Below are 24,463 nucleotides of genomic sequence, written 5' to 3'. Positions count from 1 at the left end.
TCCATCCTCACAGGGAGTTCGGCGTCCCGAAGAACGGGTAGAGGATGTAGCTTTAGACACAAGCACAACCCCGACATGCATCCCTGTGACGGACCTTTTGGTCTTCTCTTGCAGACTGACTTATCGAGCTTTGGAGTAATATTGTACATAAAAATGCCTATTGGATCCAAAGAGAGGCCAACTTTATTTGACATTTTTAAGATGCGGTGCAACACAACAGGTATTGGCTGGTTTTATGAAACTTGATACATTTCAACGAGAAACTGTTTTCAGAAAAGTAACATACGTGCTTGCTGAAAAAAAAATTCAGTACTTCTCGGTTTTCTTTACACTGCAAGCTACTCTATATGGAGTCATAAGTCCACTTTAGAAAGTAATAGTTTACCAGTTAACCCGACAGACACAGAACCCATAGTTGTATAAAGAGACTGGCCTCTTGATGAGCAATAACTGGAAGAACTGTTTAGAAAGTAGGACTAGTAAATTAGAAGCATTGGTGATGTTACTTTGACAGAGACTGTCAAACATTTTCGTTACAGTATTCATGATTAAGACCCCTGCAAAGAGAATTTGTTTATGTAGGCTGCCATGTTAGAAATTAAAACTAAGAACTGAAAAAAAAATTAATTCACTTGAAAATAAATCTATTGCATATTTTTTCAGAAGAATAAGTGGAATTGTTTTGCAGTTCTCCTTAACATCTGCCCTAATAGAAAATAGCTGTATTCTCATACCTGGGTGCACAGTTAATCTGTTGTGGTATGTTCTTCTGGTAGAAATATATGAAGAAAATTCACTTCACATAGTTAGTGGAACAAGGAGTATTTTAAGTCTTCAATTACTAGTGGATTTTCTTTTTTAATTTGGCTTTCTTGAACTTTGATTAGATCTTTCAAAGGTCTAATAGATGTTCCAATAGAGCTTTCCAGGTTGTAACATCATGTAGCAATTATTTGGAAAATATTGGTGTTCCAAATTATAGATATTTAACATGTTGCCCTATTAAACGTATTTTTAGAAAGCCACATTTTATCATTGGCGGCAAACTCTGTTGCTTTTCTAACAAGCTCACTTCATTCAGCTGAACAAATGTCTGCTAAATCATCCAAGTTGTAATAACTTCGTTGTAAATCCGCTAAGTCGGAATAACTTAGTTTGTCATTCTTTCCTGTAAAAAGGACTTCATGAAAACTCCAACTCAGCTCGTAACTCATCACTTGAATGCTTTTCTATGCAACTCTTGTACTTCAGCTATACAGAGGTGCTTTTTTACATAATTTCCATTTTGTCAGAGAATTATGAAAAAGATGTGCTCAAAGATCAAGCATTAATAAAATGAATGTTGCTTCAATTAGGACAGTCTTTAGATAAAGTGATATTGTTATTTTAACAAAGATGCAGTGGTTAGAAATATAATAACTATAGTTTGATGTCACTGGCTTACCTCATGCAAATTCACCAGCAGTTTTAGCCCCCATTATCTTGGTACCATCGATATAAATAGCAACATGAGGAACATAATGTCAGTAGTGTGATGAAGATCTTTTTAACCTTTGAACCTCCTGACTTATAAAAACAGCTGTTTAGGGTGGATAGATAATAGAAATTTTGTCATTTCCCTTTATGAGAAATCTTCTCTTTTAGTTTAGAATCTGTATACCTTGTATCCCGTGATTTATACACTTAAGGAATAGTCATATGACATGAATTGTATTTGTAAGATGTATTTTATTGGAAGTTTTTAATTCAGAATCTTGAATATTGAGAGAGGAAATAAACAGAAGTTAATTAAATAAAAAGGTAATATACCAAAGTGCTATATCACAATTTCGGTGAACTCTAAATATAACTGCAGATTCATGAGAGAATGTATTGATGATCTTGCTGACCTACTGTGCCTTAACCAAAGTAATCCACAGACAGAATCTCAAGCATTCTTTTCATTATATCATGATCTTTAACTACATTGCTAGCTCGTGAACTTTTGTTAATGAATAGAATTTGGATGGAGTTTTTGTTTTGTTTTGTTTTGTTTTTAAGTAGATTTAGGACCAATAAGCCTTAACTGGTTTGAAGAACTATCTTCAGAAGCTCCACTCTATAATTCTGAACCTGCAGAAGAATCTGAATGTAAGATCAACAATTGTGAACCAAATTTGTTTAAAACACCACAAAGGAAACTCTCCTATCATCAGTTGGCATCAACTCCAATCATTTTCAAAGATCAAGGTCCATCTCTGCAGCTATACCAATCTCCTTTAAGAGAATTAGATAAATACAGACCAGATACAGGTAAGTAATGTGTTGTGGGAGATGGGGATGGAGGGAGAAATATGAATGAGGAATTTAGGCAAACCGTGTTAAAAATCTCAGCTGTGTCATTAATTGTGTTGTATTGAGCGAATTAATTTCTCTGGCCTTGCTTTCCTCACTTGAATAATGGAGATGCTGAAAATAATACCTGATAGATTAAATGAAACAGTGTAGATACTTAATAAGTGTTTATTTTCTTCCACCGTTTGATTAAAATATCCTGCCAACTGAGATTTGCTAAATTATGTTTTTTATAAAAAATGGGATTTGTTTTTATTTTAGTTAAACTGAACTGTTTCTGTAGGCTATCAAAAGAACAGAGATTATTATTATCAATTTGCTATGAATATCTTTTGATCTGGTAGCAGTTTCTGTGTTGTACGTGTCACATGTTTCCAAGTAATTGTTTAATAAAATTATATATTCACTTTTTTAAAAGTTTATTACCCACTTGTAAGTGCTACTCTCTAATAAGGGGAATAAACGGTATACATATCAAGTGTAGTATAAGGATGAATGTAGTATTTGCCAAAAAAAAAAAAAAAAAGTACAATGACATAGTATTTAGGGAAGTTAGGCTGTTAGTCATTGAAACTGAACCTTGAAGGATAGTTCAGATTCAAGGAATTTGAAGATGTGATAGAATAATTATGTTCTTGGCAGAGGGAATGACAAGAAGAGCATTTAGTTTATTCCAGGAATAACAAATAATTTAGATTTGTTTGAGGTGTTTTGTGTCTGAAAGGACCAGTAAACAATCTATAAGACTGAAAAATGCAGGTGAGAGATAGGCACTGAATGGGAAGCTAAAGGAATTGAATGTTTTTATTGAGTGGAGAATTCACATGCAAATTTAATAGTACTACTTCCTTTGTCAAAGCTATGATGACCTACTTTGTCCTCATTATAAATTCAAGATCTTTTTTTTTTTGTATTTTAATTTTTTTTTAACTTTTATTTAATGAATATAAATTTCCAAAGTACGATTTATGGATTACAATGGCTTAAAGATTTATTTTATTTATTTGAAAGACAGAGTTACAGAGAGAGGTAGAGACAGAGAGGTCTACCATCCGCTGGTTCACTCCCCGAATGGCCACAGGGCCAGAGTTAAGCTGATCCGAAGCCAGGAGCCTCTTCCAGGCTCCCACATGGGCACAGCGGCCCAAGGACTTGGGCCATCTTCTACTGCTTTTCCAGGCCATAGCAGAGGGCTGGATAGGAAGTGGAGCAGCCAGGACTAGAACTGGTGCCCATATGGGATGCTGGTGGTTCAGGCCAGGATGTTAACCTGCTGTGGCAGCCACAGTGCCACCAGCCCCATTACCTTGTTTTTTGTTTTAAAGATTGATTGATTTTGAAAGAGTTACAGAGAGAAAGGGAGAGACAGAGAGGGAGATCTTCCATCTGCTGGTTCACTACCCAGCTGGCCACAACAGCCGGTACTGGGCTAGGCCAAAGCCAGGAGCTTCATCCTGGTCTCCCACGTGAGTAACACTGGCCCAAGTACTTGAGCCGTCCTCTGCTGCTTTTCCTTGGCCATTAGCGGGAAGCTCGATCCAAAGTGAAGCACAAACCAGCACCCATATGGGATGCTAGCGTCACAGGCTGCAGTGTTACCCAGTGTTACCCAGTACACCACAACAATGGCTCTGAATTGCTTTAAGATACTGAAGCCACTATCTACTCTGGCTCTTTTTGAATATTGCTATCTCTGCCCACAACTTTTTCTTGCCTTTTGTCAGATCTAGGCTTATCTCTGCTGAGGAATAGTCCCTGTTTACCATTACTGAGCGTATAGCAAAAGGGACATGCATAAACTGTTATAGTATGATACATGCTTTGAAACAGGAAATTCATGATGCTAGAGTATGCATATAAACAGTGAATATAGGTAATGGGCAAAGATTTTTCTTATACTGGTATGTTATTGGGAACCAAGTGGTATATATAGTACTCAGTATCTGTAGAATGAATTAATTTTGCTTTAGAGAGCCAATAATCTGTCAGTGTTTGGAGATAGATTTTTTTCAATATGTGATGGACAGTCAAAATCTTCTGGGATGCTAATCAAAATGACAAATTTCCTCACTCTGAATCTCTTGAATTCAGATCTCTTGAAAGGAAATCCAGTAATCTGCATTTAAGATTATCACAGTGCTCCTTAAGAAAAGGGAAGATTGGGGCCAGCCGCTGTGGCGTAGCGGGTAAAGCCGCCACCTGCAGTGCCAGCATCCCATATGGATGCTAGTTCAAGGCCAGCTGCTCCACTTCCAATCCAGCTCTCTGGTATGGCCTGGGAAAGTAGCAGAAGATGTCCCACATCCTTGGGTCCCTGCACGCACGTGGGAGATCCGGAGGAGGCTCCCGGCTCCCGGCTCCTGGCTTCGGATCGGCGTAGCTCCAACTGTTGCAGCCAATTGGGGAGTGAACCAGTGGTTGGAAGACCTCTCTCTCTCTCTCTCTCTCTCTCTCTCTCTCTCTGCGTAACTCTCTGACTTTCAAATAAATAAATAAATATTTAAATGGGGGGTGGGATCAGAGACACATCAGTTAAGAACGTGCAGGTTAATAGCATTAATGCAGTGAAAGTAGGCATAGAGGGTAGAAACTAAAGACCCAGCAGTGACCAGGATATGGAGGATTCAGAAGAAAAATGAGTGACAGGGTAAGGTGTTACCAAATTAGATTATAATGGTGACATTGAGGCCAATGTTGTGGTGCAGTGAATTAAGCCAACATCCCAAATGAGCAACTTGTTGCAGTCCCAGCTGCTCCAGTTCCCATCCAGCTCCCTGCTCATGTGCCTAGGAAAAGAGCAGAAGGTGGTCCAAATACTTGACCCCTGCCACCCATGTGGGAGACCCAAATGGAGTTTGAGCTCCTGCCTTTGGCCTGGCCCAGCCCTGGCCAGTGCATCCATTCGGGGAGTGAATCAGCTATGGAAGAGTGATCTCTGTTTCTCCCTCTCTCTCTGTAACTCTGCCTTTCAAATAAAATAAATAAATATATTTTTAAAAAGAATATAGTGGTGACATTCATAGAAATTGGAAGCACATAGAAACTGGAGGAAAAGTAGATTTGGGAAGGAAAAGGTTGAAAGGGTGAATAAAGTTGTTTTGGACTGTAAGGAAATGATGAGATATGGTAGAGATATCGTACAGGCTTTTGAGAAAACAAAGCTAGACCTAGGGCAAGTGTAGAAGAGAGAGAAAGTTATAGAAATCAGTGATCTGTTTGGAAAGTGATGAAGTACTAGATGGCAAAAAAAATTAATTATGGTTAAGACCTAATTTAGACATTTAGGGACTAATTAAATGGAATGTAGATGAGAACACAGAAAAGAAATCATCCATTCAGCAATTATCCGTGTTTATTTGTGCCAGGCAAGTTGCTAGGCATTAAAAGATACGAACATGAATGAGATATCCTTTGGGGACAGGGTGTTTGACCTTGCAGTTAAAACTCTAGTTGGAATGCCCAGGTCCTATATCAGAGTACCTGGGTTTGAATCCCAACTCCAATTCATGATAATAGCTTTCTGCTAATGCAGATCCTGGGAGCCAGAAATAATGTCTCAAGTGGTTAGCTTCCTGCCACCCACATGGGAAACCTGAATTGAGTTCCTTGCTCCTGCAGACTGCCTGTTAGCATTGTGGAAAGTGAACCAGCAGATTAGTTCATTCTCTGTGCCTTTCTACCTCTCTTCCTCTCAAATAGTTTTTAAAGGGGGGAAGGGGATGTCCTTTGACTTCTAGGTACTCAGTCTTGTAAGTGACAAAAAACATATACACTGATGTGGTATGTTACAAGAGCAAGGGAAAAGTTACCTAAAGTGGAGAACCATCTTTCTAGGGTTTTCATGAAAAGCTTCGTAAAGCAGTTTTTCCTGAATCTTTAAAGACATACCTAGGATCCATGATTCATTGTCTAATTGTACCTGCTGGAATGGTCTGTAGGAATTGGTTTGTCTATAGGAGTGAATTAAGAGTGCCACTTTGAACCCACTGCAGAGGAGTTTTTATTAAAGTTATAATGCTTGCATAATTCTGTTGACTATAGTTGATTGAGACTTTTGCTTTTAAGTGTATTTTAGGGGCAGGTGTTTGGCACAGAGGTTAAGATACCACTTGGGACACCCATGTCCCATATCAGAATGTTTGGGTTCAAAGCTTGTCTCTGTTCCCGATTCCAGCTTCCTGCTAATGTGCACCCTGGGAAGCAGCAGGTGATAGCTCAAGTCGTTAAGTCCCTGCTAGCCTGGCCCAGCCCTAGCTGTTGCAGGGTGAACCAGTAGGTGGGAAATCTCTATTTCTCTCTGTCATTCAAATAAATAATTAAAAAATAAATCACTTTAAAATTTATTTTTGAAATATAATAAATTTCAGTTTTGATTTTTAACCTACTTCGTTCAGTGCTAATATCTGTTATTTAAAAAAAAAATCCTTGAAGTTCCATGAGGAAATGTGTTATTTCTGCTCCTCAGCAGCTCTTTTTCCATAAAACCATGAGTTCTCTGGTCATTCTTAAGTTTATTTGTGAAGGTCTAAAGTTATTTGGGAAATGCTTTTTTGGAGTATGAGCTGGCTTTTATCTGGTTCTTTTTTTCATTTTTTATTTTTTACAGTTGGGTTTCTTTTCATTATTCAATATTGATGTATTATTAATAACTCGAGTGTTTTACATCAGGGTTCCCCCTTACTACTGTATAGTTCTCTGAATTTTGACAAATTTATAATGGCATATCCTTCATTACATTACAGAATAGTTAAACTGCCCTAAAAATCCCCTAAGCTCTACTCGTTCACCCTTCCTCACCATGGAACCAGTGGTAAATAATTATCTTTCTACTGTCTCTGTAAGTTTTGCATTTTCCCTAATGTCACAAAGTGTAGCCTTTTTTAAAAAAAAGATTTATTTATTTATTTGAGAGAGAGTTACAAAGAGAGGGAGAGACAGAGAGAAAGGTCTTCCATCTGCTGGTTCATTTCCCAAGTGGCTGCAATGGCTGGACCTAGGCCGATCCAAAGCCAGGAGCCAGTAGCTTCTTCTGCGTCTCCCACACAGGTGCAGGGGCCCAAGCACTTGGGCCGTCTTCCACTGTTTTCCCAGGTGATTAGCAGAGAGCTCAATTGAAAGAGGAGCAGCCAGGACACGAATTGGCACTCATATGGGATGCCAGTGCCCCATGTAGAGGTTTAACCTGTATCACAGGGACAGCCATACAAAATGTATACAAAATGTAAACTTTCCCAGGCTGTTTCTTTCACTCAACAATATGCATTTAATGTTTCTCCATTTCTTTTAGTGACAGTATTCATGTGAAAGTTTTTTATGGACCTAAGCTTTTAACTCATTTGGGCTCATACCAGTGAATATAATCATATTAAACAGTATGTTTAGTTTTTTTTTTTTTGACAGGCAGAGTGGACAGTGAGAGAGAGACAGAGAGAAAGGTCTTCCTTTGCCGTTAGTTCACCCTCCAGTGGCCAGCGCGCTGCGGCCAGCGCACCGCGCTGATCCGATGGCAGGAGCCAGGTGCTTTTCCTAGTCTCCCATGGGGTGCAGGGCCCAAGCACTTGGGCCATCCTCCACTGCACTCCCGGGCCACAGCAGAGAGCTGGCCTGGAATAGGGGCAACTGGGACAGAATCCGGCGCCCAGACTGGGACTAGAACCCGGTGTGCCGGCGCCGCAAGGCGGAGGATTAGCCTACTGAGCCGCGGTGCCAGCCAAGTTTTATAAGAAACTGAAAATTGTCTTCCAAAACAGCTGATACCATTTTTGCATCCACCAGCAGTGAATAAGAATTCCTTCCTTCCTCACAGCGTTTTATGTTGTTGGTGTTCTGGGTTTTAGCCATTCTAATAGGCTTATAATGTAGTCTCGTCGTTTGGATTATTTTTGGTTTATTTTTAAAGTTTGTGTCCTTTCAAAAAATTCATTCAGCTACTTTTTAGTTTCTTTAACTAGAAGTCTCATTAAAGAAGGAAGTTGGATGTTTTGTGGACTTGGGAATTTTTTTTTTTTTAAAGATTTACTTATTTATTTGAAAGGCAGAGCTGCACAGAGGCAGAGAGAGAAAGGTTTTCCATCTGTTCACTCCCTGAATGGCCGCCACCTCCAGGTCTCTCATGCAGGTGCAGGGGCCCAAGGACTTGAGCCATCTTTCACTGCTTTCCTAGGCCATTGCAGAGAGCTGGATCAAAAGTAGAGCAGCCGGGACTCAAACTGGTGCCCATATGGGATGCCGGCACCACAGGCAGTGACTTTACCTGCTATGCCACTGCACCACAGCGCTGGCCCAGAAGTAGGACTTTTAAATTACATGTACATTTCATTTATTAGTGATTATTCTGTATTGCAAGAGAAATGATATAATGAGTCATTTTTGTCTATGTTACTGCAAAGAGTTCCTAAATTAGCTTGATCTTCATTTTATTTAACATTGATAAACCTTATCCTTCTCAAAGGTTCTAAGTTAGAGATTATAAGATCAGTTAAAGCAACTATTTTTAGTTAAATATCTCAGGCACCAAATTTTTAATCATCATCGACCAGTAGAACCTCATGAGTACTTTGTACCCTGTAGAGTCATATATAAGGTACTCTAATACAGAAAATAGGAATGTTGAGGCAGGTGCTGTGACATTGCAGATAAAGCCGCCGCCTGTGGTGTTGGCATCTCGTACAGGCGTTGTTTCGAGTCCTGGCTGCTCCACATCCCATGCAGCTCCCTACTAATGTGCCTAGGAAAACAGCAGAAGCTGGTCCAAGTCCTTGGGCCCCTGCACCCACATGGGAGACTGGGAAGAAACTCCAGGCTCCTGGCTTCAGAACTGCCCAGCTCCGGCCTTTGTGGCCATTTGGGAATTGAACCAGTGGATGGAAGATCTCTCTCTGCCTCTGCCTCTCTGTAACTCTTCCTTTCAAATAAATAAATAAATCTTTAAAAAAAAAAAAAAAAGGAATGTTGAAAATCTCAATTGGATTTGATATTTTAGAACCACCTATAGATTTAGTATCTTTCAGTATTATGTCTTAGAAAATAGACATGTTCAATGAGAATAGAAATATAAGTTGCCATCTACAACTCATTCTCTAATTATGGCTAATTCATTTAGCCAATATTTGTGGAGTGACTAACATATCAAATATTGTACTTGCTAGGGGTATAATGATAAAGCAAAATCTCTACCTCAAGAAGTTTGTTAACTTTATTAGACTGTTGTCTAATAGGGGAAACAGAAGGAAAAGTGGGAAACATATAGAAAATTGGGAACATATAGAAAGGGCAAGTACTTAATCTCACTTGAAGGACCACAAAAGGTTTTTTTAGAGGAGTTAGTTTCTAAATGGAAGTCTGAAAAATGGATGTTCCAGGTGGTGAGAATTAAAAAAGAGGAAAAACAGTTTGTACTAAGTCAGAGATCAGAGTGTTTTATCAGGATATCTAGTAGTTGCCTTTAGCTAGAAACTGAAAGATTGGCTTCATAAAAACAAAGAACTGATATCATGAAAGGCATTGTTACTTAGGAGTGTTGTTATGGAGTTTGAACTTATCCTGAAAGCAAGATCTTGCAACATTTTCAACAGAAGTGTTATAGTCAGATTTGGGACCTTTGTAGGTTTTCAGTAAATGTCTTTTCACTTAACTCTTATCCTCCATGATGCCATAGTATTATGTGTAATTTAATAGAACAAATGATTCTACTTTATATTCTACTTGTATACATTTCAAAAAAACATTTTCCCTACTAGACTGTGAGTTCTTTTGAGAATAAAGTGTTATTTTGGATTGTGTCATGCAAAGAATCTTAATGCATTTTACATGCTTAGTTTGGTTGTTAAATGAGGGAATGTGCCTTGAGACATTTCTTTTTTGAGAAGAGTCAGCAAACTGAAAAACCTTTTCAAACTAAATTCCTGCATTCTCCTCAGTTTAGATGAACCTTAGTTTATAAGTACTTCCAGAGAATGAAAATTTACAATCCAGAGTGTATAAATTCTTACTGATTGATTGTACTGTTTCAGGAAAGGATACTGCCAATAATGAACGTAAAAGTTGTTGCACAATGAAGTCTAAAATAGATCAAGCAAATGATGTTGCCAGTCCACTTATAAATTCATATCTTAGTGAAAGGTATGATGACTTATTATATTAAAATATTTAAATGAAACATTTACCTAAAGATGTTTATCTTGTGCAAATTAAACTGATTTTCATGCTAATATTTCGGCTGACAGCCTGATGAAGGATGCTCTATTAAATAATCTTTTATGTTAAGTCCCTGAGTAGAATAACTTTCACACTAGAAACATTTACTTTGTTTTCCTTATGTTAAATTGGCTGATTTTCTGTGTAGTAACAAAAACATTGATGAAAAACAGTAAGTTCTTGAAGTATCAATTTCAAATAAATTATTCATGTTCTTTGACTCTTTGAACAGAATATGTTGCTCTGGTAGATTATATAATTTTAAATTAAAATTTTGTAGTTACTAGTAGCTGAAATTTGTGAATACTTTTTACGTTGCTTTCAATGGGCATTTTAGTAATTATTTAGTGTTTTCTTAATTCTTCATGAGATTTATTTTTTAGAAAGTAATATAAAAATATTTTTAAAATCTGTAGTATAATTCTAACAAGTACTATGACTGAGAATCTTTTTTTTTTTTTAAAAAAAGATTAGTGTTTTTGTTTCTTTCTGCCATTTGTGTTAATCTTTTTGAATAATCTGAGGGGTCTATTTTATTTTAGTCCTGTTCTACAATATACAAATGTAACACCACAAAGAAAAAAGTCAGGTATGATTAAAAACCAAGATTTTTTTCATTATTAAACTATTAGAAATTTTAATGAAATAAAGCTTAATACTTTTTTTTGTTTTTACTCCTAGTGGTATGTGGGAGTTTATTTCATACACCAAAGCTTATGAAGGTAAATATTCTGCTTGTTTTATAGTATAATCAAAATTTTGACAGTAGTGTCATGCCTTTGCCCTGAAATTAACAGATAAGACCCTAGGATACTGTCTTACGTAGGCATTCATTAAGTGATAAAAAGTGAGTAAGTGAAAAAATATTGAATACATTTCTATGAAATAAATAAACTGTTGTTTTTCTTTCCAGGGTCAGACACAAAAACATATTTCTGAAAGTCTGGGAGCTGAGATGGATTCTGATATGTCTTGGTCAAGTTCTTTAGCCACACCACCAACCCTTAGTTCCACTGTGCTCATAGGTAATACTAGCAAATGTGTTATTGTACATAATATGCTAAGATAAATGAGGCTGGTAAACACATCTGTTAAAGGAAAAGATGAGAAATATTAGACAATATTTGAAAAGTGTGTTGGTGGTTCTGAATAATTTTATTCTATTTAGTTTTAGATTGTGATAAATAACATACATTCAGTGGTATTCCATAGGAGTCAAGCATTTTGTTTTACTATTTGTGTCATTAATCTAGTATGGCTTTACAAATACTGATTTAACTATATACCCAAGTGTTTTGGATCAGTATTTGATATAATTTGAAGATTTTACCAATTCTGGTATTTCAAGCATTGAAAGCAGAATTAAGTAAATTTTTGTGCTTTCTGCTTAAATCTCTTATACAGATCTGTATTGCCAGTGGTACTGAAGTAAGATTTAAAATTTCACAATTATAGTTATACATCCATTTGATGATCTGAAATGTTTTCTTTGCTCATCCATTGGACTATATGATTCCTTGCCATATAGGTGGTATTCAAAAAATCATTAAGTAAATATATTTTAAACATTTCACCTATTGTAAAACAATTTAAAATCTCTCAATGGCTGAGAGCTGGCTAATCATGACTTAGTATTTGAGAAGCTGTGACTATTTTTTAATTTTATGAAATTACTACAATAAGTATAAGTTTAGAGAGGGATCTGTAAGTAAATGTGTGTAAATGCAGTGTGAACAAGTATCTGGAAGTTCATGTAAACAAACACATCACAATTTAGAGAAGAGGAATGATAATGGAGAAAAAAGTAAGTATTCACCAACAACATTGTTCTTTATTTACCTGAAATTCAAATTTAATGAAGTGTCCTACATTTAATAAACTTTGTTTTTGAAACTTTTCCTCACATATGTGCATATCTATATGTAAATGGAATTATGAAGCATGTATATATTGTGAATTGTACTTAAAGCTTGAGTTTAAATTTATACCCAAATCAGGATTTTGTAAACAATGTTTATTCTAGAAAAATAATGTTCTGTTTTGCTTTTTTAGTTGGATATAATTTAACTTTCTTCTTTTGTTACTTATATGAAGTAATAACAAACATTTTGAAAAGTAAGAAGTGTCAATATGCTTTTAGGCCATATTGTCTAAAGAACTGCTATAGTCTACAGGCTTTAGGTTTGAGGTCATGACCATGCTTCTTTATCTGATTTTTAAAGTCATTGTGTACAATGTTACCATTCAGGCAGAATCATCAAACCATAAAGTTTCTTACTATATTGTCAGTGATAATAAGGAAATGAGTATATACTTACTCACTTATGTTGCTTGAACTTTAAAATTACTACAACTAGGTCAACATATTGTTTCAAATATGTCATTTAATCAAATAGGTTATGTGCTTTTTGAAGTCTGACTAAAAAATTTATGTTTTTCCATTATTTTAGTATATAATACATAATATAATTTTGGTAAATTGAATTTTTATCTTACAGTAAGAGATGAAGAAGCATCTGAAACTGTTGATACTAATGCTGTAAGTAAATATAACAATTTGATTATACTTAACTGCTTGTAATTTTAGGATGCCTTAATTAATTACTTATCTGCATTTTTCATGCACTAGCTTGTAATTTGTTAAACCTTTGAGAAAGTCTCTAAACTTAATCCTATAAGGTAATTTTCATTCATTTCCTGTGAGAAACTGCTGCCTTTGAAAAATTAGTTGCATGTATGTGTGGGCGTTTAGCTTAGCAGCTAAGATGCTGGTTTAAGACACCATAAACCACTTCAGAGTACCTGGACTCAATACCCAGCTCCAGCTTCCTGTTAATGCACACCCTTCGAAGCAGCAGTATAGTCCAGGAAATTGGGTTCATGCCACCCACAAGGCAGACTTGGATCGAGTTTCAGCTCGTGATTGGCCCAGCAATTGTAGGCATTTGTGGAGTGAGCCAATGATGGGAACTCTCTGCATATCTGTTTCTCTCAAATAAATATGGAAGAATTTTTTTTCTTTTTTTTTATTTAGTAAATATAAATTTCAAAAGTACAGTTTATAGATTACATTGGCTTCCCCCCGCATAATTTCCCTCCCACTCGCACCCCTCCCATCTCCCGCTCCTTCTCCCATTCCATTCACATCAAGATTCATTTTCAATTATCTTTATATACAGAAGATCGATTCAGTATATATTAAGTAAAGATTTCATCAGTTTGCACCCACACAGAAACACAAAGTGTAAAAATACTGTTTCAGTACTAGTTATAGCATTACTTCACATTGGACAACACATTAAGGACAGATCCCACATGAGAAGTAAGTACACAGTGTCTCCTGTTGTTGACTTAACAATTTGACACTCTGTTTATGGCGTCAGTAATCTCCCTAGGCTCTAGTCATGAGTTGCCAAGGCTATGGAAGCCTTTTGGGTTCCCCGACTTCAATCTTATTCAGACAGGGTCATAGTCAAAGTGGAAGTTCTCTCCTCCCTTCAGAGAAAGGTACCTCCTTCTTTGATGGCCCTGTTCTTTCCACTGGGATCTCACTCACAGAGATCTTTCATTTAGGTTTTGTTGTTGTTGTTGTTGTTGTTGTTTTTTGTTTTTTGCCAGAGTGTCTTGGCTTTCCATGCCTAAAATACTCTCATGGGCTCTTCAGCCATATCCGAATGCCTTAAGGGCTGATTCTGAGGCCAGAGTGCTATTTAGGACATCTGCCATTCTATGAGTCTGCTGTGTATCCCACTTCCCATGATGGATCATTCTCTCCCTTTTTGATTCTATCAGTTAGTATTAGCCGACACTAGTCTTGTTTGTGTGATCCCTTTGACTCTTAGACCTATCAGTGTGATCAGTTGTGAACTGCAGTTGATCACTTGGACCTGTGAGATGGCATTGGTACATGCCACCTTGATGGGATTGTATTGGAATCCCCTGGCACGTTTCTAACTCCACCATTTGGGGCAAGTCCAATTGAGCATGTCCCAAATTGTACATCTCCTCCCTCTCTTATTCCCACTCATATTTAACAGGGATCACTTTTCAGTTAAACACCCTAGAATAACTGTGTGTTAATTATAGAGTTCAACCAATAGTACTAGAACAAAAAAAATACTAAAATGGATAAAGTATTACACTGTACATCAACAGTCAGGACAAGAGCTGATCAAGTCACTGTTTCTCATAGTGTCCATTTCACTTCAACAGGTTTCCCCTTTGGTGCTCAGTTAGTTGTTGCCGATCAGGGAGAACATATGATATTTGTCCCTTTGGGACTGACTTAATTCACTCAGCATAATGTTTTCCAGATTCCTCCACCTTGTTGCAAATGACCGGGTTTCATTGTTTTTGACTGCTCTATGGTATTCTATAGAGTACATGTCCCATAATTTCTTTATCCAGTCTACCGTTGATGGGCATTTAGGTTGGTTCCAGGTCTTAGCTATTGTGAATTGAGCTGCAATAAACATTAATGTGCAGACAGCTTGTTTGTTTGCCAATTTAATTTCCTTTGGGTAAATTCCAAGGAGTGGGATGGCTGGGTTGTATGGTAGGGTTATATTCAGGTTTCTGAGGAATCTCCAGACTGACTTCCATAGTGGCTTGACCAGTTTGCATTCCCACCAACAGTGGGTTAGTGTCCCTTTTTCCCCACATCCTCACCAGCATCTATTGTTGGTAGATTTCTGAATGTGAGCCATACTAACCGGGGTGAGGTGAAACCTCATTGTGGTTTTGATTTGCATTTCCCTGATTGCTAGTGATCTTGAACATTTTTTCATGTGTCTGTTGGCCATTTGGATTTCCTCTTTTGAAAAATGTCTATTGAGGTCCTTGGCCCATCTCTTAAGTGGGTTGTTTGTTTTGATGTTGTGGAATTTCTTAATTTCTTTGTAGATTCTGGTTAGTTGATACTAATGATACTAAATTATGACTTTTATAGATTTTGAAAAACCATTTTTCTAATGATGAAAGTATGAATAAAAATGGGAGATTCATCCCTTCTGTGACAGAAAGTGAAAACAAAAATCAGAGAGAAGCTAGAAGCCAAAGTAAGTTCTTCTGTTTAGTTGAACTACTATTTGTATTGATACTCCAGAAGTTACTGCTTCTCTTTTCTTAAGTAGAATGCATATTGCTTTAATTTTTTCATTATTGAAGTAGTATTTTTATCTCAAGGAATTGAGATTAGAAACTCACTTGATTTAAATGACAATGTTTAACCATCATTCTAAAGACACTACTCACCATCTAACCCTATTTCTCAAAACTCAGAGATAAAGGGTTGGTGCTGTGGCTCAGTGGGTTAAGCCGCAGCCTGCAGCACAGGATCCCATTTGGCACCAGTCCAAGTCCCACTGCTCCACCTCCAATCCAGCTCCTTGCTGATATACCTGAGAAAGCAGTGGAAAATGGCACAACTACTTGGGCCACTGCTACCTATGTAGGAGACCCAGAAGAAGCTCTGATCTCCTGGCTTCTGCCTGGCCTAGCCCTGGCCCTTGTGGCCATTTGGGGAGTGAACCAGTGGATGGAAGATGTCTCTCTGTGTCTGTCTCTCCTAACACCACTTTTCAAATGATAAATAAATAAATCTTTTAAAAAAACTGATAAAAATAAAACATAATTGACAAGAGATGAAGTGCTTTTTTTTCTAACCTGAAAGTAACTGTGGTTATGAATATACCACAAATTACCTAGTTAGATCACTAGAATATTGTGTTTTTCTTAGTTTGTGTGTATGTCTGTACAAGTACGTAAAATTAGGTATCTGATCATAGATGTGTATGTGAGGTCCATGAATGTATACATATGCATATATAAAGTCAGATTTTACTCTTAGTTGTTGTAGGGGTAGAAAAATGATTTGCCACATCTGTTTGATAGATCTTAGCATATTACATTGTTTGGAAAATTTTAATTGTGTAGAGATGATAAAGAAAAAATTACTAGGGATTGGAATATGAATAAAAAGATTTAGATGCATTGGAATCAGGCTTTATCACAAGAACCTAAGAGTGACGAACTTAAAAAAGTTTATGCTTTAAATACTGAGTTATATATACTGTTTCTGAAAAAAGGTAAAAATAATATCAGTTATATGGTTGTATTATGTTATTAATGTGTTTCTGTTTTAAATTTTAACAGGATTGAGGAAAGTATTAGGAAATTCATTTGGTAAAGTAAATAGTTGTAAAGACCACTTTGGAAAGTCTATGCCAAATATTCTAGAAGATGAAGTATGTGAATCAGTTGCAAATATTTCTGAAGAAGATAGTTTTTCATTATGTTTCTCTGAGTATAAAATGGAAAATCTAAAAGAACTAAAAAGTGAGAAGACTACAGAAAAAAATATTTATGAAACAAAAACTGACACATATGATGAAGCTAAAGAACAAATGAAGGAAAATAAACATTCATTTGCATTTGAAATTGAAGCAAAGAATAGTGATCCATTAGATTCAAATTTAACAATTCAGAAGCCCTTAGAAAGTGGAAATGATAAAATCTCCAAGGAGTTGGTGCAATCTGAATGGTCTCAACTAAGTGTGTCTGATCTAAATGAAATCCAGATAGAGAAAATAAGCATGGTGCATGTTTCTTCCTGTGACCAACGTAATTCAGAAAAAGACCTGATAGACACAGAGAAATCATGTATCAACTTTATTACTCCTGAAAATTCTTTGTCTCATATTTCTGGTCTACCAAAATTAGAGAAGATATTAAATGAGGAAACAGTGGTACATAAGAGAGATGAAAGGCAGCATGTTGAATCTCATGATTCCATTCTTGGAGCGAAGCCAACAACATCTGAGATTTCTCCAGTAGTTTCTCCATTTCAGGGTATCAAAAAGTCCTTATTCAAGATAAGAGAATCAGCTGAGGAGACTCTGGGAACAGTTTTCTTAGGTGACATGAGTAATTCAGACTTGAATGAAACAGCAGAAATCCCTGAAAGAGAAATGGAAACACATGCTTTTTACTCACAGAAAGAAAATTCTTTATGTGAGAGTTTTGTCGATGATGGAAGCAGGCCAGCCACTGTCACACATTCTTCTGTAACTTTGAAGAATGCAAGTTTAATATCCACTTTGAAGAAGAAAACCAAAAAATTCATTTATGCTGTAAAGGATGAAGGAAAAAAGATACAGGAAGACCAAAATTCAGAACTAACTAACTGCTCAGCACAGTTTGAAGCAAATACTTTAGATGTACCACTTGTATTTACAAATGCTGATTCAGGTACCTCAGTCTTTTTTTTTTTTTAATTCTTTTGCAAATACTGCATATAGCTCTTTGGATGGTAATGGGTAGTCTTTTTTGAAAACATGAGTTTCTTTAATTTTTTTTAAAACAAATATACTTCCTGTTGTCATCCTGTTTGTTTCTTTTCTGTTTCTTTTAAATCTGTATATCTTATATTCAATCATAGGCAGTATCTATATATGTTATTGTTTAGTGCATTGATTACCAATATTCAGAATCATTTTATTCAAACATGTTGGATCAGCTTGCATAGTATACTGATAACTTGAGAGATTTTTTCATCAACATTTAAGAACTTGTCTACTTAGTTCCTGCTTTAATTTTAAGTGTTATATACAAATTGGACATTAAATACTTGATCCATTTACTATGTACTCTAAAGCATGTAAAAAATTAAAGAAAAAGACAACTAATTGCTAGCTAAATTTAATGTATGCTGGTCCTAAAATAAAATGATTTTGTTACATAATCTCAGTGAGTAGTAGGGTTGATGGGATTGAAATACAAGAGAACTATTTGAGATTTCTGCTGAATTTCTAGAGAAATATGTTTGATGCTGTATACATCAAAGTTAAGCCATTATGTTCCATTATTCTATATATTGGATACCTATAAACATTTTAAATAAAGCAAATATACCACTTGTGATAGCTTTGAAGTAAATATCATTGAAATATTCACAGAATTGAAACCTTGAGACTGTAAAGCCAATAACTGATGAAATAAAATGTGATATAGCATTTTGCCTTATTAATGGGAAATTCAGAGAGTCAAGAAAATTAACTGAATAAAGCAAGCAATTTCACTCATTTGCCATTATAAATGACAGTAAGTTGTCTTTCTGGCTGTTCATATATGGACCCCGTTTTTTAAAATTGGGTTTTTTTAATGTGAAAAAATTAGAGAATTGGCTCTTTTCTAATTCCTCTGACTTGCTTTTCTGTGTTCTGCTATGCCAGTGAATTTTTTCTAATTTTGTTTTCCAATAAAGATTACTTTGAGTTTTGTTTGTGGTGACTAGCGGCTTCCTTTAACTGGATACAAATTTTAGATGAGTTGATAAATATTATAAAAAATATTTAAGTATTATTTTCTTTATACAATGTAATAACAGAATATTTAGAATTCTTTGTTTTAAATGTGGTATTCATATATTGCTTTTCATGTGATACTTGTTTTACACTGCTATTTTAACTTAGTTAAGAATATTTATTTAATGATTGTAATTTAATTTGTCACTCTTTTTATATTTAGGTTTATTGCATTCTTCTGTCAAAAGAAACTGTTTGCAGGTTGATTCTGAAGAACAAACTTTGTCCAAAACCAATTCTTTTGGAACAATATTAAGGAAATATTCCAATGATGAGAATAGTTCCAATAATGCAGTAACATCTCAAGATCTTAATTATAAGGAAGCAAAACTTAATAAGGAAAAATTGCCATCACTTATAACCCCAGAAACTGATTATCTGTCATGCCTGCAAGAAAGACAATGTGAAGATGATCTAAAAGGCCAACAAGTTTCAAATATAAGAGCAAAGATCGTGACTTCAGCATATCACCCTGCAATTCAGCATTTAGAGATGGAATGTAATAGCACTTACTCTCAATCCCAAAATGGTTTTTTGGATAACCATGATAATACCAACACTTGTATTTTAACTCCTAGCTCCAAGGATATTGCATCAAACTTGGCTGTGATTTCTGGAGAAAAAGAATCATACAAAATGTCAGAGGAAACAAAGTACAGGAATTGTGAGAGTGATGTTGAATTAACCAAAAATAGTCCCATAGAAAAAAATCAAGAAATGTGGGGTTTAAGTGAAAATTTTAAAAAAGCTGAACTGTTACCACTTGAAAAACATGTAATAATAACATCTCCTTCAATGAAAGTTCAGTTCAACAAAATTACAAATCTAACAGTAACCCAACAAGACCAAGAAGAAACTACTTTAATTTCAGAAATAACTGTCAATTCAAACTCCGAAGAACTTTTCCCAGACAATGAGAATAGTTTTGTCTTTCAAAGAACTAATGAGAGGAATAATCCTGTTTCAGGAAATACTGAGGAACGTAATGAAATTGACCTCAATTATATGGAAGAATCCAATCTCCAGAACTCTACCATGGTAGTACATGAAGATATAGATGACAAACAGACAACTCAGGTATTGATTGCAAAAGATTCTGACTCATCAAATATGGTCCATGATCTTATAGAGGAGAACAGAAATACTGTGACACAGCATCTAAAAATGACTCTAGGTCAAGATTTAAAATCAGGTATCCCCTTAGATATACATATGAAATCAAATGGAAATAATGATTACATGGACAGGTTGTCAGGTCTTTTAGATCCAATTTCGAATCACAGTTTTGGAGGTAGCTTCAGAACAGCTTCTAATAAAGAAATAAAACTCTCTGAACATAAAATTAATAAAAGCAAAATGCTCTTCAAAGATATTGAAGAACAGTATCCTACTAGTTTGGCTTGTGTTGAAACTTTAAATACAGTGTCATTAGATAATCAGAAAAAACTAAGGAAACCTGATATATTTGATTCACAGTCAAATAATGCCATATCTGCATATATGCAAAATAGTGCATTTGTTTCTGATTGTGAAAATAATCATACAGCCACTCAGGTGTTATCTTTAAAGCAAGATCTTAATTCAAACCATAATTTAACACCTAGCCAAAAGGCAGAAATTACAGAACTTTCTACCATATTAGAAGAATCAGGAAGTCAGTTTGAATTTACACAGTTCAGAAAACCTAGCCATATAACACAAGGTGATACCTTTGAAGTGCCTGAAAACCAAATGACCATCTTAAATACCACATCTGAGGAATGTAAAGATGGCAATCACCATCTTAGCATTAATGTCTCATCTCTTGGTCAAGTAGAGAGGAGCAAGAAATTTGAAGATGCAGTTGGAACTGAACACAAGTTTGCTTGCTCATTGAAAAATAACTGCAACAAAAGTGCTACTTATTTAACAGATGAAAATGAAGTGGTATTTAGAGGCTTTTATTCTGCCCTTGGCACAAGACTGAATGTTTCCAGTGAAGCTCTGCAAAAAGCTGTGAAACTATTCAGTGACATTGAGAGTATTAGTCAGGAAACTTCTGCAGAAGTATATCCAAGAAGTTTCCCTTCAGGTAAATGTCATGATTCTATTGCTTCAGTGATTAAAGTAGAAAATCATAACAATGATCAAAATTTAAGCGAGAAAAATAATAAATGCCAACTAATATCACAAAATGATAGTGAAGTAACCCCTGATGTTTTTGGCAATGAAAATACTGAAAATTATAAGAGAAACACAGAAGATGAAGATAATGATAGAAATAAATTAAGAGAATCTGATGTCAGTGATTCAAGGAAAAATTATACAGTTGATATTCATACGAATGAAAATGACTTGCAATGTATTAATCAGCACGCCCAATTTGTGAAGGAGGAAAACACTCAGATTAAAGAAGGTTTATCAGATTTAACTTGTTTGGAAGTTGTGAAAGCTGAAGAAATACGTCATATTAATACTTCAAATGAAGAAGAGTTAACTACAGATACAACAGAGCAAAATGTAAAAGCTGTTGGGATTTTTGATATATCCTTTCAGACTGCAGCTGGGAGAAATATCAAAGTCTCCAAAGAGTCATTAAATAAGGTTGTAAATTTCTTTGATAAAGAAACAGAAGAAGAATTGAATAACTTTTCAAATTGCTTGAAATCTAAGTTACTTTGTGACATGAATAAGAACAAAGTGGATTTTTCAAGTCATGAGGAACCAGACATTGTTAAAAACAAAATATTTAAAGAAAGTATCCCAGTTAGTACTGAAAATCAATTACTGATTGTCCAGCAGCAACCAGAATGTGGAATAGAAAAGATCAAAGAACCTACTCTGTTGGGTTTTCACACAGCTAGTGGGAAAAAAGTAAAAATTACAAAGGAATCTTTTGACAAAGTCAAAAATCTTTTTGATGAAAAGCAAGATAGTGAAATTGCCAGTTTCATCCATCAAGGAGCAAACACCCTAAAGGATATGGAGAACTGTAAAGAAGGACTTGAATTAGCACTTGATGCCATTGAGATAACTGTGCCAAAGTGTGAAGAAATACAGAATTATCTAGATTGTAATGACAAAAACTTTGCTTTTAGTGACACTAGGCTGCTGCCCCGGCTAAGTGATAACTTACATAGACAAACTAAAAGTCTGAGAACAAATAGTATCTCTTTGAAAATTAAAATACATGAAAATACAGAAAAAGAAGCACTAGGAAATGCTACAGGATGTTTCCCAAATCAGTCTTTAACCATTGAAAATTCAGATTTGGCATTTTACACAGGACATGGCAAAGAAGTTTCTGTGAGTCAAGCTTCACTGTTTGAAGCAAAAAAATGGCTTAGAGAAGGAGAATTGGAAGATCAATCAGAAAAAAATGCTGCCAAGGTTATATGTGTAAAGAAATACCCAGACAATTATGTAGGAAATCCTTCATATGAAAATAGTTCAAACAGTATCATAACTCAAAGTGGCAAAAATCCTCTCTCTGGAAAACAAGATTCACCTTATTTAAGTAATAGTGTATCTAATAGCTATTCATGTCATTCTGATGAGATACATAATCACTCAGAATACCCCTCAAAAAATAAAATTGCTTCTGGTCTTGAGCCATTAGTGAAGAATGTTGACCAAAACACCAAAGTTATACCTAGTGTAAGAGAAGAAGCCACATGCCCACAAACTATAAATGAAGATACTTGTGATCCAAAATGTGTGACTGACTCTTCATCATGCAGAAATAAAGAGAAAGCCATTAGACTAACTGTATCTCATTCAGATAATTCTAAGGTAGGGCCACCTATATTCAGTACAGCCAGTGGTAAAACAGTCTGTGTTTCACATGAAGCAATAAAAAAAGTAAAAGAGATACTTATAGATGACTATAGTGAAGTAATTAAGCCAAACACTGAGAGTAAGTCAGACACTTCTCAAACAAAAACTTTGACATTATTGGAGGATTCAAAGGATATTTTTCCTAACTCTATAGAAAATGGTGGATATAATATGTATTCCCATAAGGTTTTTGCTGACATTGAAAATGAACAAATATTACAACATAACCAAAGTATGTCTGGATTAGAGGAAGTTTCTGATATGTCACCCTGTCATGTTAGCTTGAAAACTTCAGATGTATGTAATTTTAATCTAGGGGAACATCCGCAGTCAGTCTCTTCTACAAATTCTGGAGTTTTTAGCACAGCAAGTGGAAAATCTGTGCATGTGTCAGATGCTTCCTTACAAAAGGCGAAAGAGATGTTTTCTGAGACAGAAGATAGTGCTGAACAACTCTTTTCCAAAGTATCTTTTAAAAGTAAAGAATGTTCAGACCAATTCACCAGAGAAGAGAATTCTATGACAGATATCCCAAAAAATTTACTGTCATCTCAGAAAGACTTTTCAAATAATGTGATAAATTCATTTGCTTTCTCTGGATTTAGTACAGCAAGTGGAAAGCAAGTTTCAATTTCAGAAAGTGCCTTACAAAAAGTCAAGGGAATGTTGGAAGAATTTGACTTAATCAGAACCGAATGTTCTCTTCAGGATTCACCTACATGTAAACAAAGTGTATCAAAAGTAACCCCTCCTCCTTGTGTTGATAAGAGAACCCCAGAACACTCTGTAAACTTTAAAAGGGGAAACACCTGCAGTGAAAAATTTGAGTTAACAGGTAACTCTAATAGTAAAAGTGGTTCTTCAGAAAACCAGTGTATTAAAGTTTCTCCATATATCTCTGAGTTTAAGGAAAATGAACAACAGTTGGTATTAGGAACCAGAGTACCACTTGTTGAAAACACTTGTCCTTTGAGAAAAAAGCGAGCTTCACCTAAAAACGTAAAAATGGAAACTGGTAAAACTGAAATATTTTCTAGTCCTGTGAGAACAAATAGAGAAGTTTGTTTTGCTTACTCCAAAGATCCAGAAAAGTATTTTGAAACAGAAGCAGTAGAGATTGCCAAAGCCTTTATGGAAGATGGTGAGCTGACAGATTCTGAAGCATTAGATCGTGACAAACGCTCACGTTTTACATACCAAAAAAGTGAGGGAATGATTTTATTAAATTCAAGAATTGGAAAAAGAAGAGGAGATGCCCTTGTCTCAGTTGGTAAGTATCTGATTTAACTTTTGATTTACCAATGTATTTATTAGTAAATAGAATATTATTAGCTAAGTTTATTTTTCAGGCTTTTTTGTATGTTTTGGGGGAGTATGATTTGACCCATGATCGATCTCTTTTTTTTTTTTTTTTTAACTTTTGACAGGCAGAGTGGATAGTGAGAGAGAGAAACAGAGAGAAAGGTCTTCCTTTGCTGTTGGTTCACCCTCCAATGGCCGCCACGGCCTGCGCGCTGCGGCCGGCGCACCGCGCTGATGCGATGGCAGGAGCCAGGTGCTTCTCCTGGTCTCCCATGGGGTGCAGGGCCCAAGCACTTGGGCCATCCTCCACTGCACTCCTGGGCCACAGCAGAGAACTGGCCTGGAAGAGGGGCAACCGGGACAGAATCCGGTGCCCCGACCGACACTAGAACCCAGTGTGCCGGTGCCGCAAGGCGGAGGATTAACCTATTGAGCCGTGGTGCCGACCCCAT

General features: G+C 35.8%; 1 protein-coding gene across 5 annotated transcripts in view; it reads left to right on the top strand.

The window, feature by feature from the left end:
- The window catches only part of BRCA2 (BRCA2 DNA repair associated), a 72,250-nt gene that overhangs the window by 851 nt on the left and 46,936 nt on the right, over positions 1 to 24,463 (top strand). For 2 of the 5 annotated variants that reach the window (XM_002720579.5, XM_070049046.1), the window contains exons 2-11: positions 115 to 220; positions 2,044 to 2,292; positions 10,347 to 10,455; positions 11,073 to 11,119; positions 11,212 to 11,252; positions 11,444 to 11,555; positions 13,029 to 13,069; positions 15,479 to 15,587; positions 16,684 to 17,778; positions 19,057 to 23,979. In XM_002720579.5, coding sequence (XP_002720625.3) covers positions 154 to 220; positions 2,044 to 2,292; positions 10,347 to 10,455; positions 11,073 to 11,119; positions 11,212 to 11,252; positions 11,444 to 11,555; positions 13,029 to 13,069; positions 15,479 to 15,587; positions 16,684 to 17,778; positions 19,057 to 23,979 — 6,793 coding nt within the window. In that variant the 5' untranslated portion in view covers positions 115 to 153. Of the gene's footprint in view, positions 1 to 114; positions 221 to 2,040; positions 2,293 to 10,346; positions 10,456 to 11,072; positions 11,120 to 11,211; positions 11,253 to 11,443; positions 11,556 to 13,028; positions 13,070 to 15,478; positions 15,588 to 16,683; positions 17,779 to 19,056; positions 23,980 to 24,463 lie in introns of all 5 variants that reach the window. The other 3 variants (XM_051831814.2, XM_070049047.1, XM_070049048.1) reach the window with 2 other exon arrangements.

The sequence above is a fragment of the Oryctolagus cuniculus genome, chromosome 9 (genome assembly GCF_964237555.1).
Source record: "Oryctolagus cuniculus chromosome 9, mOryCun1.1, whole genome shotgun sequence".
NCBI lineage: Eukaryota > Metazoa > Chordata > Mammalia > Lagomorpha > Leporidae > Oryctolagus > Oryctolagus cuniculus.
This window is presented reverse-complemented; position numbering and strand designations above follow the sequence as displayed.